Below are 20168 nucleotides of genomic sequence, written 5' to 3' on the forward strand. Positions count from 1 at the left end.
GTTTGGGGGTTAGATAGTATCAATAAATTCAAGAATACAGTTGTCGTATTTCACATTTGTACTAGGGATGATTTTTTTTTTCTCTCAATATACACATATACTTCACTGGCATTGATGCAAGCAAAATCAACACTTGTAATACCCTGAACAAATATTAATGAGGTTAGAAAATTTAACTTGGGTTTTATTTATTTTGATATTCATACAGCATTGACTTGGTCTTCATTTTGATATCTGAATGACAATCCGAGTGATGACATCCATTAACTCTTAGTATTGCATTCATTATAGTTTATATATAGACTATTAATGACTTTTCTCACCTCACACCTGTAGTGACGTTGAGAATAATCAATAATTAGCACTAGAGAGCTAAAAGCATATTCTCGGATGTGGTTCTCAAAGCAGTGTTGCAGTATATTGATATTCTATTATTGTATGGCATTGACTTCATCATATTAATGAGAATGGTGAGAACGCAGTCGTGACTTCTTAAAACATATTCTCGGATGTGGTTTTCAAGGCAGTGTTGCAATATATTGATATTCTATTCTTGAATATCATTGAATTCATCATATTAATGAGAATGGGGAGAATGCAGTCGTGATTTCTTCACGATGAACGTGAGCAAGGTAGAATCATTCTGTGTCAACAACATCAGCTAAAAGCAGATGCTTGAAACTAAAACTGGCTGTCCTCCTTCCTATTTTGGATCCCGACTTGAGGCTTACTGCGTAGGCAATGCGTGGTTTGCCTACATGATACAATGGAAAGGTCACATCTCATATAACTGCATTTATCCATCATTGCCTCAAGTCTTGGATGTCTGGATCATATATTCAGGTGAAACTGTACACCCAGAACACCTGCTACAACAACAACATCACCAATAATTGATGATGTCATAATAAGCAGGAATTAGGCCTTGTGGATAAAAGAGTATTTTCAGGTTTTTTTAGATATTTGTAAATCTTTATATTTTCAATCAGAGGTTGTATGCTACATTCCCTAAAGTAGGCCCTATACATTTACCTCTACACATCTACCGCTCCCCCCGCCCCCTCCCCGAAAAATGAAATGTTAGGCATACATACTTCCATTATTCCAGTCATGAGCAAGAAAAATGTCATCATCACCATCATCATCATGTTTTAGTGTGGGAGAAACAGAGTTCTATCCTTTGATACTTCAATATATGAAGAGGCGCGTTAGCTCAGTTGGTAGAGGAGTGGTCTTGTATTCCGACAACCCGGGTTCGAAACCAAGTCGATGTGCAAGTGCCCTTTGGTAAGGCATTAATCCTCATTACCAGGTCCTTCAGAGAGGACCCTAAAGCATTCGGTCCTCTAGTTGCTTAATTACAAGCATTTATGTTTTCTTAGCAGTCAGGTAAAATAACAACCACACACACTCTAAAATCTAGTCTTGTGCTGGTTCTTTTTTTTTATGTGTGCTTTCTTCGGCAAGGATACGCTTCAGTATTTTTGTTCAAAGCCCTGTAGTATGATCAACTAGCAACAGGCATGCAATAACTCTCAATGAACTTAGCCATTGTTCTCGGAACAAAGATGCATTTTAACATATGGATGACAATCATAAAGTCTTCATCAGCGGTAGATATGAACACACTGTAGCTCCACTACTCCTGCAACAATAGACCGGTTTACTCACCCATCCAAATTGTATGCATAATTTCTAAACAAAGGGTTGTTCAGCATGAAAGCTTGCACAAGGCTAGTCTAACATAGCAACAAGTAATGTATGCAAACTGGATTCCAAGTATAGTAGTTCATTCATCAATAACAGAGTAATGAGATAAGTTGTCACAAGGTCCTCAGGAAATTAAGAAACATCCTCAATTTTGAATATATGTTATTTAACCAGTCTCTTGCTCCATGGCAATTTGTTACACTCATCGAATTCTTCCCTTCAACCCTTAAACTCAACACTATTCATAATCCTAATCCTAACCGTAAACCTAATCTGCAACCCACTTGCGAACCTAATCCTACATATTTTTGAAGAAATAAAGCTGTGGAGCAAGTGTCACCGGAGCCAACGATAGATCACTGAATATACCGAATGATGAATGTATACTTGTGAATGTATAGAGCTACCTAAAGAGCAATGTTGTCAGAACGTTGGTGTTTTAAAGGTATAGACCAGTTTTGAAAACGCCCCCCCCCCCCCTCTCAAAAAATGAACTGGCAGCTCTTATTACTAACCATTTGAAAGAATGTGTTTTGACTAATATGTGATGATACAAAGTTTACCGGGAAACCGCCTACTAATTGATATATTTGGTAAATTATCTTATCCATCTGGCCTGGATAGATATCCCGTAGTCCCATATACATCTTTCTGTGTACAGTGCTTGTAACTTTACCAAGACTGGGCCAAATTTCTTATCAATTTGATGATTCCAGAACCTTGCAGTACACACCAATACTTACATGCTACATGATCAACCTTTTCTGATCGATTCCACGTTTCTTTTACAATGCGATCGCATGACCATAACTGGTCTATACCTTTAAAATATGAGGCGAAAACATTCAAACTTTGTTGAGACATCTTTATCAGCTGAAGATATAGATGAAGTCGATAGGGATGACTGGCCATAAAAAGGTAACTTATATATTGTAAATCCATGTCATTATGTGATAGGCTAAGTATTTTGTAATATAATAATTTAATATTTGTGTGTTCCATTTACATATGTTTACAAGATGTTAATCAGGCTATCAGGTGAAGATATGAACATATTAGATAAATCTGGAGTTACATGTTTTTGTTTATTTTAAAAATCAATAGAAGATATGACTGCCCTAAATTATAAAAAGTGGAAAATATCAAATCTAAGTAAAACATGTCAAAGAAAGCCATTGTTGATCATGAAATATGTTGTACCACATGATACATCTATTTATTTATTTTTTTTACAGTTTTCATGAAGATAATGAACAGAAAGAAAATTGAAAAAGGAAATGGAAGTATTTTGTTTCAGTTTATTTTTTGCTAAAAATACAGTCTGAGTTAACACGAACAAAATTTAACTCCAACGTGGACATCAGGGCCGATATTGGCCAAGTCATTTCAGCAATGTTGTCCCGTACAATATAATTGAGATGGAAAAGTTTTGCTTGGATTCTCTTAATTTCCTGTACAAATAGTAATATGATATAGAGGTTGTGAGCATAAACTTCAATTGCCAAGAAAATCACATTTGTCTGTGTCCTCTAAGATATATTTTAATTTCAGCTCTATATTACCACGAAAGAGTAATTTATAGTTGGTCGTCATACATGTATCTTCATAGGGCCCCCTGGTAGTACTTTACTATTACCATAAAACAAATCTTCTCTGCTGATTTCTTTTCTTTAAAGGTTAGATATTGTCTCAATGTCCTGTACAACTTTTACGTTATTGCCCATTTACATGTACATGGAGCTGAATGATTGAGAGCACAAGAGTATTCAGCCTACTTGTTCTTCTGATGAGTTCTGTAATAGAGAGATATTGTTTTTGTTTTTTTAGTCTTAGTACAAAGTGTTACTGCATGAAAAGAGTGTTGAAGAAAGCATGATCCATGCTTAAAGGCATCGTTTAAGAAGCTCTAAAAATAATTTGCTTTAAAATGATCATGAGTGCCTTTAAAAAAGTGAAAATCTTTGAGTGACCGGTTTTACCATGGACTCATTTTCCCCAATAGCCTGTAGTGTAATAAAAACCATTAGGAAAACAAAAAATGAAATGTCTACCGTATTTCCAATCATAAATATCTTGATAATCAGACAGGCGATCGACTTGTAAAAGTCATGGGATTACTGACTGACCTAAAGGTTTATAATTATGATTGCAGCATGAGCTAAATCCAGGATTTTGTTTAAGAATCTGAGGCAATGTTACAGAGTCACTTTAAGATCTATTGTTCTCTCTTTGTTTTGGTTTGATTTCAGTCAGCAGCCGAGTGTATGGAGGTTGACTACACAGTGTGGATGTAGGGGTGATAAGACCAGCTCGGTCTATCAGCTCAGCTCAAGACCGTTCATTGACAGTGTCATCCAAACAACAGGTGCGTTAAACACTCCTTGTCATTCAGATTATGCCTTGCACAATCTTACAGGAAGAAATGTTAGAAGGAACAGAGAGATTATTATCATATCGTTATTATTGTTGTTGTTGTTTGTGTTGTTGTCGTCGTTACAGAGCTGCCAAAAACCATTTTTTCCTGAATTATTTTGTTTTTTCCTCCAAATTACAGTAGTATGTTTTTCCTTCATAAAAATAAATTTTTTCATAATTTTTTTGTTTTATTTTATTTTTGTTTTTCCCCACGTCAAACAACTGCCTTAAAATGTTTATTTGATCACAAATTCAATTGAAAACTAGAAATGCAATCGTGTCACAACGATGTGCGTGCAATGACGCCGTGTTTCTACGTGTCGAACGAAAGAGCTTCTCTCGGACTATCCAGAGCAATTTCTACGAAGTCTTTAGCTTCTGTAATATTGGAGACAGGTAGGGCGAAAGAAAGGCCTCAATATGACCTTGATGGGATGGTAGTGACTATGCCTACGATGTTTGAAAGAAATTGGGATAGGGGAAAGAACCTAGAAAGGGCTCGCAAGCACTACGTGCAAAAACAAATGGGATTAGTTGCATGTTCGTCATTGCAATCAAGATCGTTCTAGGGGTCAAAAGCGTGAACCCGATTTGCCCCCATAGACAATGCGTGTAATGCATGGGCGGAAAACGTACAGGATCTGTATTATGACCGGAGTTAAATTGTTTTTTTTTCTCTCTCTTTATGTCTCTTTATGGGCCGTATATGGTATCATTGGAAAGAGAATTTCATGGTCGTTATTGTAAACTACTCTCTTTTTTTTATATGATAATCCTATCGAAACATGTGATGTAAAATAGATTTAAAGGACAAAATGGCGTCTTAAATGGCCCCCTTGACCAATTTCAAAAATCCGGCCAAGAGGTGCCCTGCGTATTGCATCTCGGAATGTCATTGCAAATTTTCAAGGAAAAAAAAGGATGTTTAGGGGGCGAAAAGTAGTCTGAAAAAATGACGTCTTGGCCGATAAGTGTTATAATCGGGCGGAATTCGTATAGTGACCCTTGTTCAAATGCCATTTACTCACAATTTTCTGTGTAAACATATACCATACTTGGTATCATTCGAAAGGGCACTTCATTGCGGTCAGTTTGACACCATTGTCATCTGCACGCAATGTACTGCACGCATTAAAGGCGCTATTATGTAATGCATAGCAAATTCATCATTTTTGGCGATAACTTTGCGCTGACGTTATTAAAATTTACTAAACTTGGCAGACAGTTGTCACGTATATGGATACATGTGTCTGCCAAGTTTCAACGACGTAGGTATAAAGATCGCCATTTTAGAGCAAGTTGAAGTTATTTCGGAATTTTCTTGAAAATGGCGAATTTGGAGGGCAATTTTCGCAAAGTTGGTCAGTGATAGGGTATATAATTTTGTATATGGCTGGAAAGGGCATATCCTCAGGTATCTAAATCCAAAAAAAGGTACGGGTCTGCCAAGCCATAATGGAGATACGGCCACAGAGAGAAAGCCAATTTCCAGAACTTTAGAGGGCGCTATTTATGTTTTGCAAAGCCATTGGAGCGTGAAATTGGGCATGGCTATCAGCAATTATGAGACAAACATACTGTGAGATTTTAATACAAAACGGACATTATATGAGAAAGTTATGGCAGTTTTAGATTATTTAGGGGTCCATTTCTCAAGAATTTGAGAGATTGTTGACGGAGTCGGTTTCAGATTTGAATTTTGAGTATGAAGATGGCATTTTGAAGGGCAGGTTATACGTAGCAGATTAAAGAACATCTCTTAGACTATCTAGAGAAATTTGTTAGAAGTTTGTAGGATCTAGGATAGTGGAGATAGGAAGGAAGATAGAAAGGCCTTAAAATGGACCAGAAACGGACAAAATGGCGCCTGGACGGTTATGCATGAGTGATTTCGAAAATCGAAAAAGTAGGTGACCTTGATGAGATGCTAGAGACTATGCCTATGAAATTTGAAATGAAAAGGACATGAGGAAAGCACCTAACTAGGAATCACAAGCACCATGTGTAAAACGAATGCGATTTTCTGACGAGGAATATAAGGAGAATACTAGAAATGCAATCGTGTCACAACGATGTGCGTGCAATGACGCCGTGTTTCTACGTGTCAAACGAAAGAGCTTCTCTCGGACTATCCAGAGCAATTTGCACGAAGTCTGTAGCTTCTGTGATATTGGAGATAGGTAGGGCGAAAGAAAGGCATCAACAGTGACCTTGATGGGATGGTACTATGCCTACGAAGTTTGAAAGAAATTGGGATAGGGGAAAGAACCTAGAAAGGGCTCGCAAGCACTGCGTGCACAAACCAAGGGGATTTGGTGCATGTTTGACATTGCAATCAAGTTCGTTCTGGGGGCCAAAAGCGTGAACCCGATATGCCCCATAGACAATGCGTGTAATGAATGGGCGGAAAACGTGCAGGATCTGTATTATGGCCGGAGTTAAATTGTTTTTTCTCTCTCTCTTTAAGTCTCTTTATGGGCCGTATTTGGTATCATTAGAAAGAGAATTTCATGGTTGTTATTGTAAACCACTCTCTTTTTTTCTATGATAATCCTATCGAAACACGTGATGTAAAATAGATGTATAGGACAAAATGGCGTCTTAAATGGCCCCCTTGACCAATTTCAAAAATCCGGCCAAGAGGTGCCCTGCGTATTGGAACTCGGCATGTCACTGCAAATTTTCAAGGAAAAAAAAAGGACGTTTAAGGGGCGAAAAGCAGTCTGAAAAAATGACGTCATAGCCGAAACGTGTTAGATTCGGGCGGAAACTCGGCGGAATTCGTGTAGTGACCTTTGTTCAAATGCGATTTACTCACAATTTTCTGTGTGAACATATATAATACTTGGTATCATCCGAAAGGGCACTTCATTGCGGTCAGTTTGACACCATTGTTATCTGCGCGCAATGTATTGCACGCATTGAACGCGCTATTACGTAATCCATAGTAAATTCATCATTTTTGGCGATAACTTTGCGCTGACATATTCGAATTTTACCAAACTTGGTAAACAGTTGTCACGTATATGGATACATATGTCTGCCAAGTTTCATTGATGTTGGTATAACGTTCGCCATTTTAGAGCAAGTTGAAGTTATTTCTCAATTTTCTTGAAAATGGCGAATTTGGAGGGCAATTTTCTCAAATTTGGTCAGTGATAGGGTATATAATTTTGTATATGGCTGGAAAGGGCATATCTTCAAGTATCTAAATCCAAAAAAAGGTACGGGTTTGCCAAGCCATTATGGAGATACGGTCACAGAGAGAAAGCCAATTCCCAGAACTTTAGAGGGCGCTATTTATGTTGTGCAAAGCCATTGGAGCGTGAAATTTGGCATGGCTATGTGCAATTATGAGATAAAGATACTGTGAGATTTAAATACAAAACGGAATTTATATGACAAAGTTATGGCAGTTTTAGATTATTTAGGGGTCCATTTTTCAAGAACTTGAGAGATTTTTGACGGAGTCGGTTTTAGATTTGAATTTCGAGTATGAAGATGGCATTTTGAAGGTCAAGTCATCAGTCGCAGATGAAAGAACATCTCTTAGACTATCTTGAGAAATTTGTTAGAAGTTTGTAGGATCTAGGATAGTGGAGATAGGAAGGAAGATAGAAAGGCCTTAAAATGGACCAGAAACGGACAAAATGGCGCCTGGACGGTTATGCATGAGTGATTATGAAAATCGAAAAAGTAGGTGACCTTGATGAGATGCTAGAGACTATGCCTATGAAATTTGAAAGGAAATGGACATGGGGAAAGCACCTAACTAGGAATAACAAGCACTACGTGCAAAACGAATGTGATTTCCTGACGATACTAAGAAGAATATTTATGGGGCAGAATGTGAACGAAAACAAGGCAATGACGAAGGTTCGTCATTGCAACTAGAAATGCAATCGTGTCACAACGATGTGCGTGCAATGACGCCGTGTTTCTACGTGTCAAACGAAAGAGCTTCTCTCGGACTATCCAGAGCAATTTGCACGAAGTCTGTAGCTTCTGTGATATTGGAGATAGGTAGGGCGAAAGAAAGGCATCAACAGTGACCTTGATGGGATGGTACTATGCCTACGAAGTTTGAAAGAAATTGGGATAGGGGAAAGAACCTAGAAAGGGCTCGCAAGCACTGCGTGCACAAACCAAGGGGATTTGGTGCATGTTTGACATTGCAATCAAGTTCGTTCTGGGGGCCAAAAGCGTGAACCCGATATGCCCCATAGACAATGCGTGTAATGAATGGGCGGAAAACGTGCAGGATCTGTATTATGGCCGGAGTTAAATTGTTTTTTCTCTCTCTCTTTAAGTCTCTTTATGGGCCGTATTTGGTATCATTAGAAAGAGAATTTCATGGTTGTTATTGTAAACCACTCTCTTTTTTTCTATGATAATCCTATCGAAACACGTGATGTAAAATAGATGTATAGGACAAAATGGCGTCTTAAATGGCCCCCTTGACCAATTTCAAAAATCCGGCCAAGAGGTGCCCTGCGTATTGGAACTCGGCATGTCACTGCAAATTTTCAAGGAAAAAAAAAGGACGTTTAAGGGGCGAAAAGCAGTCTGAAAAAATGACGTCATAGCCGAAACGTGTTAGATTCGGGCGGAAACTCGGCGGAATTCGTGTAGTGACCTTTGTTCAAATGCGATTTACTCACAATTTTCTGTGTGAACATATATAATACTTGGTATCATCCGAAAGGGCACTTCATTGCGGTCAGTTTGACACCATTGTTATCTGCGCGCAATGTATTGCACGCATTGAACGCGCTATTACGTAATCCATAGTAAATTCATCATTTTTGGCGATAACTTTGCGCTGACATATTCGAATTTTACCAAACTTGGTAAACAGTTGTCACGTATATGGATACATATGTCTGCCAAGTTTCATTGATGTAGGTATAACGTTCGCCATTTTAGAGCAAGTTGAAGTTATTTCTCAATTTTCTTGAAAATGGCGAATTTGGAGGGCAATTTTCTCAAATTTGGTCAGTGATAGGGTATATAATTTTGTATATGGCTGGAAAGGGCATATCTTCAAGTATCTAAATCCAAAAAAGGGTACGGGTTTGCCAAGCCATTATGGAGATACGGTCACAGAGAGAAAGCCAATTCCCAGAACTTTAGAGGGCGCTATTTATGTTGTGCAAAGCCATTGGAGCGTGAAATTTGGCATGGCTATGTGCAATTATGAGATAAAGATACTGTGAGATTTAAATACAAAACGGAATTTATATGACAAAGTTATGGCAGTTTTAGATTATTTAGGGGTCCATTTTTCAAGAACTTGAGAGATTTTTGACGGAGTCGGTTTTAGATTTGAATTTCGAGTATGAAGATGGCATTTTGAAGGTCAAGTCATCAGTCGCAGATGAAAGAACATCTCTTAGACTATCTAGAGAAATTTGTTAGAAGTTTGTAGGATCTAGGATAGTGGAGATAGGAAGGAAGATAGAAAGGCCTTAAAATGGACCAGAAACGGACAAAATGGCGCCTGGACGGTTATGCATGAGTGATTATGAAAATCGAAAAAGTAGGTGACCTTGATGAGATGCTAGAGACTATGCCTATGAAATTTGAAAGGAAATGGACATGGGGAAAGCACCTAACTAGGAATAACAAGCACTACGTGCAAAACGAATGTGATTTCCTGACGATACTAAGAAGAATATTTATGGGGCAGAATGTGAACGAAAACAAGGCAATGACGAAGGTTCGTCATTGCAACTAGAAATGCAATCGTGTCACAACGATGTGCGTGCAATGACGCCGTGTTTCTACGTGTCAAACGAAAGAGCTTCTCTCGGACTATCCAGAGCAATTTGCACGAAGTCTGTAGCTTCTGTGATATTGGAGATAGGTAGGGCGAAAGAAAGGCATCAACAGTGACCTTGATGGGATGGTACTATGCCTACGAAGTTTGAAAGAAATTGGGATAGGGGAAAGAACCTAGAAAGGGCTCGCAAGCACTGCGTGCACAAACCAAGGGGATTTGGTGCATGTTTGACATTGCAATCAAGTTCGTTCTGGGGGCCAAAAGCGTGAACCCGATATGCCCCATAGACAATGCGTGTAATGAATGGGCGGAAAACGTGCAGGATCTGTATTATGGCCGGAGTTAAATTGTTTTTTCTCTCTCTCTTTAAGTCTCTTTATGGGCCGTATTTGGTATCATTAGAAAGAGAATTTCATGGTTGTTATTGTAAACCACTCTCTTTTTTTCTATGATAATCCTATCGAAACACGTGATGTAAAATAGATGTATAGGACAAAATGGCGTCTTAAATGGCCCCCTTGACCAATTTCAAAAATCCGGCCAAGAGGTGCCCTGCGTATTGGAACTCGGCATGTCACTGCAAATTTTCAAGGAAAAAAAAAGGACGTTTAAGGGTTGAAAAGCAGTCTGAAAAAATGACGTCATAGCCGAAACGTGTTAGATTCGGGCGGAAACTCGGCGGAATTCGTGTAGTGACCTTTGTTCAAATGCGATTTACTCACAATTTTCTGTGTGAACATATATAATACTTGGTATCATCCGAAAGGGCACTTCATTGCGGTCAGTTTGACACCATTGTTATCTGCGCGCAATGTATTGCACGCATTGAACGCGCTATTACGTAATCCATAGTAAATTCATCATTTTTGGCGATAACTTTGCGCTGACATATTCGAATTTTACCAAACTTGGTAAACAGTTGTCACGTATATGGATACATATGTCTGCCAAGTTTCATTGATGTAGGTATAACGTTCGCCATTTTAGAGCAAGTTGAAGTTATTTCTCAATTTTCTTGAAAATGGCGAATTTGGAGGGCAATTTTCTCAAATTTGGTCAGTGATAGGGTATATAATTTTGTATATGGCTGGAAAGGGCATATCTTCAAGTATCTAAATCCAAAAAAGGGTACGGGTTTGCCAAGCCATTATGGAGATACGGTCACAGAGAGAAAGCCAATTCCCAGAACTTTAGAGGGCGCTATTTATGTTGTGCAAAGCCATTGGAGCGTGAAATTTGGCATGGCTATGTGCAATTATGAGATAAAGATACTGTGAGATTTAAATACAAAACGGAATTTATATGACAAAGTTATGGCAGTTTTAGATTATTTAGGGGTCCATTTTTCAAGAACTTGAGAGATTTTTGACGGAGTCGGTTTTAGATTTGAATTTCGAGTATGAAGATGGCATTTTGAAGGTCAAGTCATCAGTCGCAGATGAAAGAACATCTCTTAGACTATCTAGAGAAATTTGTTAGAAGTTTCTAGGATCTAGGATAGTGGAGATAGGAAGGAAGATAGAAAGGCCTTAAAATGGACCAGAAACGGACAAAATGGCGCCTGGACGGTTATGCATGAGTGATTATGAAAATCGAAAAAGTAGGTGACCTTGATGAGATGCTAGAGACTATGCCTATGAAATTTGAAAGGAAATGGACATGGGGAAAGCACCTAACTAGGAATAACAAGCACTACGTGCAAAACGAATGTGATTTCCTGACGATACTAAGAAGAATATTTATGGGGCAGAATGTGAACGAAAACAAGGCAATGACGAAGGTTCGTCATTGCAACTAGAAATGCAATCGTGTCACAACGATGTGCGTGCAATGACGCCGTGTTTCTACGTGTCGAACGAAAGAGCTTCTCTCGGACTATCCAGAGCAATTTGTACGAAGTCTTTAGCTTCTGTAATATTGGAGACAGGTAGGGCGAAAGAAAGGCCTCAACAGTGACCTTGATGGGATGGTAGTGACTATGCCTACGAAGTTTGAAAGAAATTGGGATATGGGAAAGGACGTAGAAAGGGCTCGCAAGCAATGCGTGCAAAAACCAAGGGGATTTGGTGCATGTTCTTCATTGCAATAAAGATCGTCCTGGGGGTCAAAAGCGTGAACCCGATATGCCCCATAGACAATGCGTGTAATGCATGAGCGGAAAACGTACAGGATCTGTATTATGACCGGAGTTAAATTGTTTTTTCTCTCTCTCTTTATGTCTCTTTATGGGCCGTATTTGGTATCATTAGAAAGAGGATTTCATGGTTGTTATTGTAAACAACTCTCTTTTTTTCTATGATAATCCTATCGAAACACGTGATGTAAAATAGATTTATAGGACAAAATGGCGTCTTAAATGGCCCCATTGACCAATTTCAAAAATCCGGCCAAGAGGTGCCCTGCGTATTGGAACTTGGCATGTCACTGCAAATTTTCAAGGAAAAAAAAGGACGTTTAAGGGGCGAAACGCAGTCTGAAAAAATGACGTCAAAGCCGATACGTGTTAGATTCGGGCGGAAACTCGGCGGAATTCGTGTAGTGACCTTTGTTTAAATGCGATTTATTCACACTTTTCTGTGTGAACATATACTATACTTGGTATCATTCGAAAGGGCACTTTATTGTGGTCAGTTTGACACCATTGTTATCTTCGCGCAATGTATTGTACGCATTAAACGCGGTATTACGTAATGCATAGTAAATTCATCATTTTTGGCGATAACTTTGCGCTGACAAGTTCGAATTTTACCAAACTTGGCAGACAGTTGTCACGTATATGGATACATATGTCTGCCAAGTTTCATTGATGTAGGTATAAAGATCGCCAATTTAGAGCAAGTTGAAGTTATTTCTCAATTTTCTTGAAAATGGCGAATTTGGAGGGCATTTTTCGCAAAGTCGGTCAGTGTTAGGGTATATAATTTTGTGTATGGCTGGAAAGGGCATATGTTTAAGTATCTAAATCCAAAAAAGGGTACGGGTCTGCGAAGCCAGGATGGAGATACGGCCACAGAAAGAAAGCCAATTCCCAGAACTTTAGAGGGCGCTATTTATGTTTTGCATAGCCATTGGAGCGTAAAAATTGGCATGGCTATGTGCAATTATGAAATAAAGATACTGCGAGAAGATGATACGGAACGGAATTGGTTAAAGAAAGTTATTGCAATTTTTAGATTTGTAGGGGTCTATTTTTCAAGAATTTGAGAGATTGTTGACGGAGTCGGTTTCAGATTTGAATTTTGACTATGAAGATGGCATTTTGAAGGTCAAGTTATACGTCGCAGAGGAATGAACATGTCTTAGACTATCTAGAGGAATTTGTTAGAAGTTTGTAGGATCTAGGATAGTGGAGATAGGAAGGAATGAAGAAAGGCCTTAAAATGGACCAGAAACGGACAAAATGGCGCCTGGATGGTTATGCATGACTGATTTCGAAAATCGAAAAAGTAGGTGACCTTGATGAGATATCAGAGATTACGCCTACGAAATTTGAAAGGAAATGGACATAATAAAGGCACCTAACTAGGAATAACAAGCACTACGTGCAAAACGAATGTGATTTCCGGACGATAAGGAATATACTAAGGAGAATATTAATGGGGCAGAATGTGAACGAAAACAAGGCAATGACGAAGGTCGTCATTGCAACTAAGGTTAAAACATACTTGAAGAGAAAAATATTCTCAAAAAGAATGAAACGCCGATAATACCAAAATTAATCAGTAACAATTAATTAATTAATTAATCAGTAATAATTAACCTCATTAACTTTTGGTAGGTCAATGGTTTTTGTTTACTAATCTTCAGTTGTTTTTGTGTCATGAAGCAGCATTACTTAAACTAGAAAATAAGAGTCATGTAATATACTTCACCTCACCTTTAAAAAAAAAAGAGAGTCTAGATTTTTTCTTATTATTAGACTTCCGTTTTTCTTATTATAAAACAGACTTCAGTTTTTCTTAGGTAATTTTTTTTTTGGAGTCCATATGATTGTATGAGAAACACCTAAGATGACATTTTATTACAATGAATTTAATTGTTCTACCTCTTAAGACTAAGTGTTGGGTGCTACCGGTAAATTGAATGACTTTCAATCAACGTGCTTGGGTTTCTAGAGGTTCAGACAGTTCAAGTATTTCTTCAACCATAATTGGTTTTCATTGTTACAAACCCAGCCATGATTGCTCTCCTAGACATGCATTGTTTTATATTTCATTGAAAATACCATCCAAACAACTTTTTCTTCTTCCTGATTAATCAAAGGTCCTTCATTGCGTAAAACATGACTTATACAAGTTGACTCTCAGAGCGTTCAAGATAATTCAGTGATACAATAAACAAAAGAAATAAAATATGGAATTAGAAAAAATGTGTAGAATAGTCTATTTTTTCCGGCAGGGTAGTTGTAATAAATACCATGTTTCTTGAAAGAGGCAAACATGGTTATGATGTGGGGTGGGGAGCTGGGCAGTTTTAGGTTTACAGCAATTAAAGACTGCACAGCATGCAAGTACATGTAAATGTACCATTTTACCTAAATATATATAGGTGGCAATGTCTAAAACAAAATCAAAAGTGTGATTGAAATTAGATTATTTTCCATAGTGTATGCAAAAACTAGAAAGTAATGTATATTTCTGACAGAGGGAGAAAGCCTCAGTTCTTTTAATATGCCTGTTTTTAACAACAAAAAGGTGAAAAAGAAAAGAATTAGTGCAAGTTTTCACTCGTTTCATGGTCACCTGACAATTTCGAATGTTCCATCAACATCAATGAATCCTCATTAATTACCGGTATTCTATAAGACACACACCATTTGGTCTTCTTCCCAAAGTCAAGGCTGTACTCTTTATTTCTTTACCCTTGGCAAGTCAATATGACCAGTAATGCACTAATGAACCCTATGTGAGCTTTAGATTGTATAATGGGCTTTTCCACTAGTCTAAGCAAATTGAAGCTTGAGAAATTAGACTGATTATAGCAAAGGTGCAGCACCCTGTCACCATTAGCCCAGTATGCCTTTCAAGATGTCACCCTTCAATGTACATTAGAAATGGTCCAACATTTGCTCCAGCATCAATTGCACTTGGCTTTAGGTTTAGGGTTACTGTTGAGTTTTAGGTTAGCATTAGGTTTAGGGTTTAGGGTTTAGTGTTGGACCAGGGTAAGGTTTATGGGTCAGGGTAAGGTTTAGTGTTGGACCAGGGTAAGGTTTAGTGTTGGACCAGGGTAAGGTTTAGTGTTGGGTCAGGGTAAGGTTTAGTGTTGGGTCAGGGTAAGGTTTATGGGTCAGGGTAAGGTTTAGTGTCGGACCAGGGTAAGGTTTTACTGGGTCAGGGTAAGGTTTAGTGTTGGGTCAGGGTAAGGTTTAGTGTTGGGTCAGGGTAAGGTTTAGTGTTGGACCAGGGTAAGGTTTAGTGTTGGACCAGGGTAAGGTTTAGTGTCGGATCAGTGTAAGGTTTTACTGGGTCAGGGTAAGGTTTAGTGTTGGACCAGGGTAAGGTTTAGTGTTGGACCAGGGTAAGGTTTAGTGTCGGATCAGTGTAAGGTTTTACTGGGTCAGGGTAAGGTTTAGTGTTGGGTCAGGGTAAGGTTTATGGGTCAGGGTAAGGTTTATGGGTCAGGGTAAGGTTTAGTGTTGGGTCAGGGTAAGGTTTAGTGTCGGATCAGTGTAAGGTTTTACTGGGTCAGGGTAAGGTTTAGTGTTGGGTCAGGGTAAGGTTTATGGGTCAGGGTAAGGTTTATGGGTCAGGGTAAGGTTTAGTGTTGGGTCAGGGTAAGGTTTAGTGTCGGATCAGTGTAAGGTTTTACTGGGTCAGGGTAAGGTTTAGTGTTGGGTCAGGGTAAGGTTTATGGGTCAGGGTAAGGTTTATGGGTCAGGGTAAGGTTTAGTGTTGGGTCAGGGTAAGGTTTAGTGTCGGATCAGTGTAAGGTTTTACTGGGTCAGGGTAAGGTTTAGTGTTGGGTCAGGGTAAGGTTTATGGGTCAGGGTAAGGTTTAGTGTTGGGTCAAGGTAAGGTTTAGTGTCGGATCAGTGTAAGGTTTTACTGGGTCAGGGTAAGGTTTAGTGTTGGGTCAGGGTAAGGTTTATGGGTCAGGGTAAGGTTTAGTGTTGGGTCAGGGTAAGGTTTATGGGTCAGGGTAAGGTTTATGGGTCAGGGTAAGGTTTAGTGTTGGGTCAGGGTAAGGTTTAGTGTTGGGTCAGGGTAAGGTTTAGTGTTGGGTCAGGGTAAGGTTTAGTGTTGGATCAGAGTTAGGTTTAGTATTGGGTCTAGGCTTTAAGTTAGAAATTCAGATTGTGCCGGAGATAAGTATGGAACAGAAATGTACCAGGAGCAATGTAGTGGAATCACATTGGATGTTAAGATTGAGCAGTATGGCAGATGTGATGAACAAAATGTCTACGTATGTAAACGATCATGGCCTCACAATCTATTTGTTTTAGAGAAACAGAACATATCATATACGTCATAGTCTAACTTCATCTTCATTATGAATTAGCCCTTTAACCTGTTTTTTTTTAATGGGCTATTTAACAAACAACACCAACTATACATTTAGGAAAGTTCTCAAACTATTTTCATAAATTGCATCAGTGATTTTTTCACTGCATATTAGTCAGTGTTTGTAAGTTTTCAGGCCGATTTCTCCCGCTTAGAATTAGCAGACTTCTTGGGCTAATGTGAACACATATTTATAAGCTGTGTGGAAAGTAAAGCACACTAGGCATTAAATGGAACTCTCTATCCAATGAATAATAATGTTGATTGCCTTAATCTTCTTTCAACCATACCACGGGAGGGAGCTATTTGAAGACCATTGACACTGAAGAAAAAAACAGCCCAATTTGAAAAATGGGCAGTTTTTAAAACTACCGTTTACACAAATGGAAAAACCTGTATGAAACCTTCATTGTTTGCTTACCATCAAAACATTCAGGTTTTTTGGTGAGGGGTGTGTATGCGCACACAACTTATCACTACTTTGCATGTTCTTGCGAGGAAGTGAGCACATACAGGACTACTTCACAGTTGTTTTGAGAGCAACCGTTCACACATAATATATGTTACAAAGATCGGCGGATTAAACAAAAATATAAAAAGTGTTTTTTTTCCTTCCTGTTTTTCGTTCCTGTTTTTCTTCTTCATATTTATGGGTAGTTGCCTAGCTTTTTCTATCAAAACAATGACTTAATCAGAAAAACCCAGGGTTTTTTATTGCAGTGTAAAAGCCCCCCTTTAGAGTTAAGACCATATTTACCATGGGGAGTGTGTGGGTGGGTTATATATGTTATGTAGCTAGGGTGATAAATACCTTCAGCTGAAGGGCTTCCATTTTCTTCACTCCATTGACCTATGAGGATTTCTTGTGTAAAAAGAGTTGTGTAAGGCTTTCATAAAATATGGAAGCTAGCCTTTGTGTTTGCATGGTTGGCTAATATTGAAGTGGTAAAAGATATTTTTGAAAATTTTCTCATTTTCAAAAACATGTTTTGAGTGAATCCAAGACTTCCCTTTTAAGGATTGCTATATAACCATGATCCTTCAAACTTAATCCTTTCAATACATTACTCAGAAATTCTTGCATTTTTTGAGAGATCATATTTTTATTTCTTACAAGAAGTTTTCCAAACGTACAATCAAAAGATTTTGATTACTGTTCAAACAATGAAGTACAATATGTGGAATTCCTTAACAAGAACAAAATTTTTAGAGGAGGGAAAATGACTGTAATCAGCTGGGAGATAGCCCTGATCTACAGGTATGTCATCTCCTTACAGCTCTCAAATTGACTTGCAGAAATGGATTTGACTTTGGAAAGAAAACAAATTGTTTACAAATTTGAACATTTTTTTTTACTGTAAAGAAAAAATTCACTCCACTTTTTTAATCTGATTTCTTGTATTAAATTTGAATTTTTAGGATACATTATCTCATAATTTATTCTCTTATATTCTCTCCAACATCTACCAAGTCAATTTAAAGACAATTTTACTTCAAAAATTGTAATACAGCTTCCAGTGTTCATGTACATGTACATGCAATAAAAGCAATCACCATATCAGATCATCTGGTCAGAGCCAGGAGGGGGTTAAATCTGTGTTAGTACGAGTTAATACCCTTCTGGCTCCAAACAGATGACTGCTATTCTCAGAATAGAATTGAATTGCCTGTGCTCTCTCTCCCTGGAAAAAGAAACCAATTATGCCCTAAGAAATATCGATAACTTAGTCTTGCCCAAACCTAAAACTAATCATTGTAAACGAACATTCTTTTATCGCGGATCTAAATTATATAATGAATTACCGATTAACTTACGTAGACCGAACACACTCAATTTATTTCGACAGGGCCTAAATGAATGGATGCTAGATTTTGATGTATAAACTTTTGGTGTAAACGGGGAGGGGGGAGGGATGGTAACAGTCGTATTCATAATGTGTTATAGAGGGTTTGGGAGGGGGTTGTAGATAGTGCGTTTGTAATATTTTGTGTTTTATTTCTATGTTTGATTATTTCTGGACCTCTAGGAAGAACAGAGCCATTTTAATAATGGCTCTGAATAGATCTTTCCAGTCGTTTTTTAATTCTTGATTTGTATTATTTGTAAATTGTATTCTTGTATGTATTGAATTTTTATACGGAAAATAAAACCAAACCAAACCAAACATTCAGTATTTTTTTTTTGTACAGCTTCTTAGGAAGAGATTACATGATGTAAGATGAACCATGAACTAGGTACCTAAATAACATTCTGACTGACGCATTTCCTTTGGGTGTTGTTCGCTCCTAAATGCATCTGACCTTAGCTATTCATGGAAGCAGTCATTACGACTACCTTTATTCTAAAAATTGCATGTTTAATCAAGGGACTTTGCCATTAAAGAATGAAAGGAAACCAGTCGCTGAAAGAGGTTATGTGCTCATTGTGTTCAGGATTCCATTTTGGTAACCTCTATTCAAATTTAGCTTTCAATATAAATTCTGTAAAGAGTTAATGCAAATTTTTACTCAGAAATAACCCTTATAAGTAACATACATGGAAAATGATTTGTGGGTAGACAATTCCACAGACTCACATACTGTAACAATCATGGGAATTTTCTAATTGTTCATAGTTACCATGCAGGCCTAGACATGAAGTGGTTTTCTTCCCTTTGAATGCTCTCCTAACAAACCACATGCATTATTAAGCTAATATTCTATTGATTCTGTGATACAAAAAACATTTATTAACAGGTAGATAATACTGCGCCCAATGACTGATTGTGATTGAAAATATAAAAGTTATTTGGTAACTAAAGATAAAGGTGAGTTTTGGTAATGCGATTGCATTGTGAAAGAAAAGATGTGGAATAGATCAGAAACAGTTGATCATGTAGCATGCAAGTATTGGTGTGCACTGCAAGGTTCTGGAGTCATCAAAATCATAATAAATTTGGCCGAGTCTTGGTAAAGTAACAAGCACTGTACACAGAAAGCTATATATGGGACAAAACACATGGTGTTGGGGCTAGTACTACCTTGATTTCCTTGTCTTTCTATGCTCATTACTCAGCCAGTATATATTTTCTTCCAAAATTGTTTGGCACATGTCATTTATTTGTAATCTTGAGCATTCAGTGTAAGTTTCGTTTGATTCTGTGAGAATTAATTTTCTTTCTTTTACCAGAACTGGAGTTTATCTTTAAGCAAAACATACATGTATGTGTGATCTTGATAAGCAGAACATAAATGTGAATTGCTAAATCATGGCTTTATTAAGTAGTCCCACATCCCTGTTGGTGATTTCCAGTACTTTTTATTTTTGTATTGCATTGATTTACATTTTGTTGTATAACCATATTACATCTTACTGATAGAAATACAGACAATGTAGGCTTTTTAATTCCGGCGTTATTATGAAACAACAAATCCGTACAGTAATAGTGACGGATTCGTCGTTCAAAATAGCGCCCACGCCTTGATCAAGAACTCAGAAGACTTGCAGCACTTTATGAAACATTGCATATTCCCAGTAAATACCTGGAAAAAAACTCAAGTTTTTCTTTTAATGGCAGGAATCATACATAATACATGACATACAAATATTCGTGTAGCCTCTGTTTCAAAGTAATGGTACTCCCGATTGTGAAAAACAGTTATAACCAGAACGTAGAGTACTATTTTGGATTGAACCTCAATATTGTACCGCAGGTCTTTTCCTATTATTTCTTTGAAGGGTTTCTAGAACCTGAATGCTTCATCAACTCCCTTGAAAT

The 20168-nt window shown here is 37.8% G+C and overlaps 1 protein-coding gene across 2 annotated transcripts in view; it reads left to right on the forward strand.

Moving 5' to 3' along the window:
• LOC115919255 (protein zwilch homolog) overlaps nt 1-20168 on the forward strand; it is a 42957-nt gene that overhangs the window by 20226 nt on the left and 2563 nt on the right. For both annotated transcript variants that reach the window (XM_030972601.1, XM_030972602.1), the window contains one exon: nt 3960-4075. In XM_030972601.1, coding sequence (XP_030828461.1) covers nt 3960-4075 — 116 coding nt within the window. The remainder of the gene's footprint in view (nt 1-3959; nt 4076-20168) is intronic.

Source organism: Strongylocentrotus purpuratus, unplaced genomic scaffold (genome assembly GCF_000002235.5).
Source record: "Strongylocentrotus purpuratus isolate Spur 01 unplaced genomic scaffold, Spur_5.0 spur5_scaffold_6, whole genome shotgun sequence".
Taxonomy (NCBI): Eukaryota; Metazoa; Echinodermata; class Echinoidea; order Camarodonta; family Strongylocentrotidae; genus Strongylocentrotus; species Strongylocentrotus purpuratus.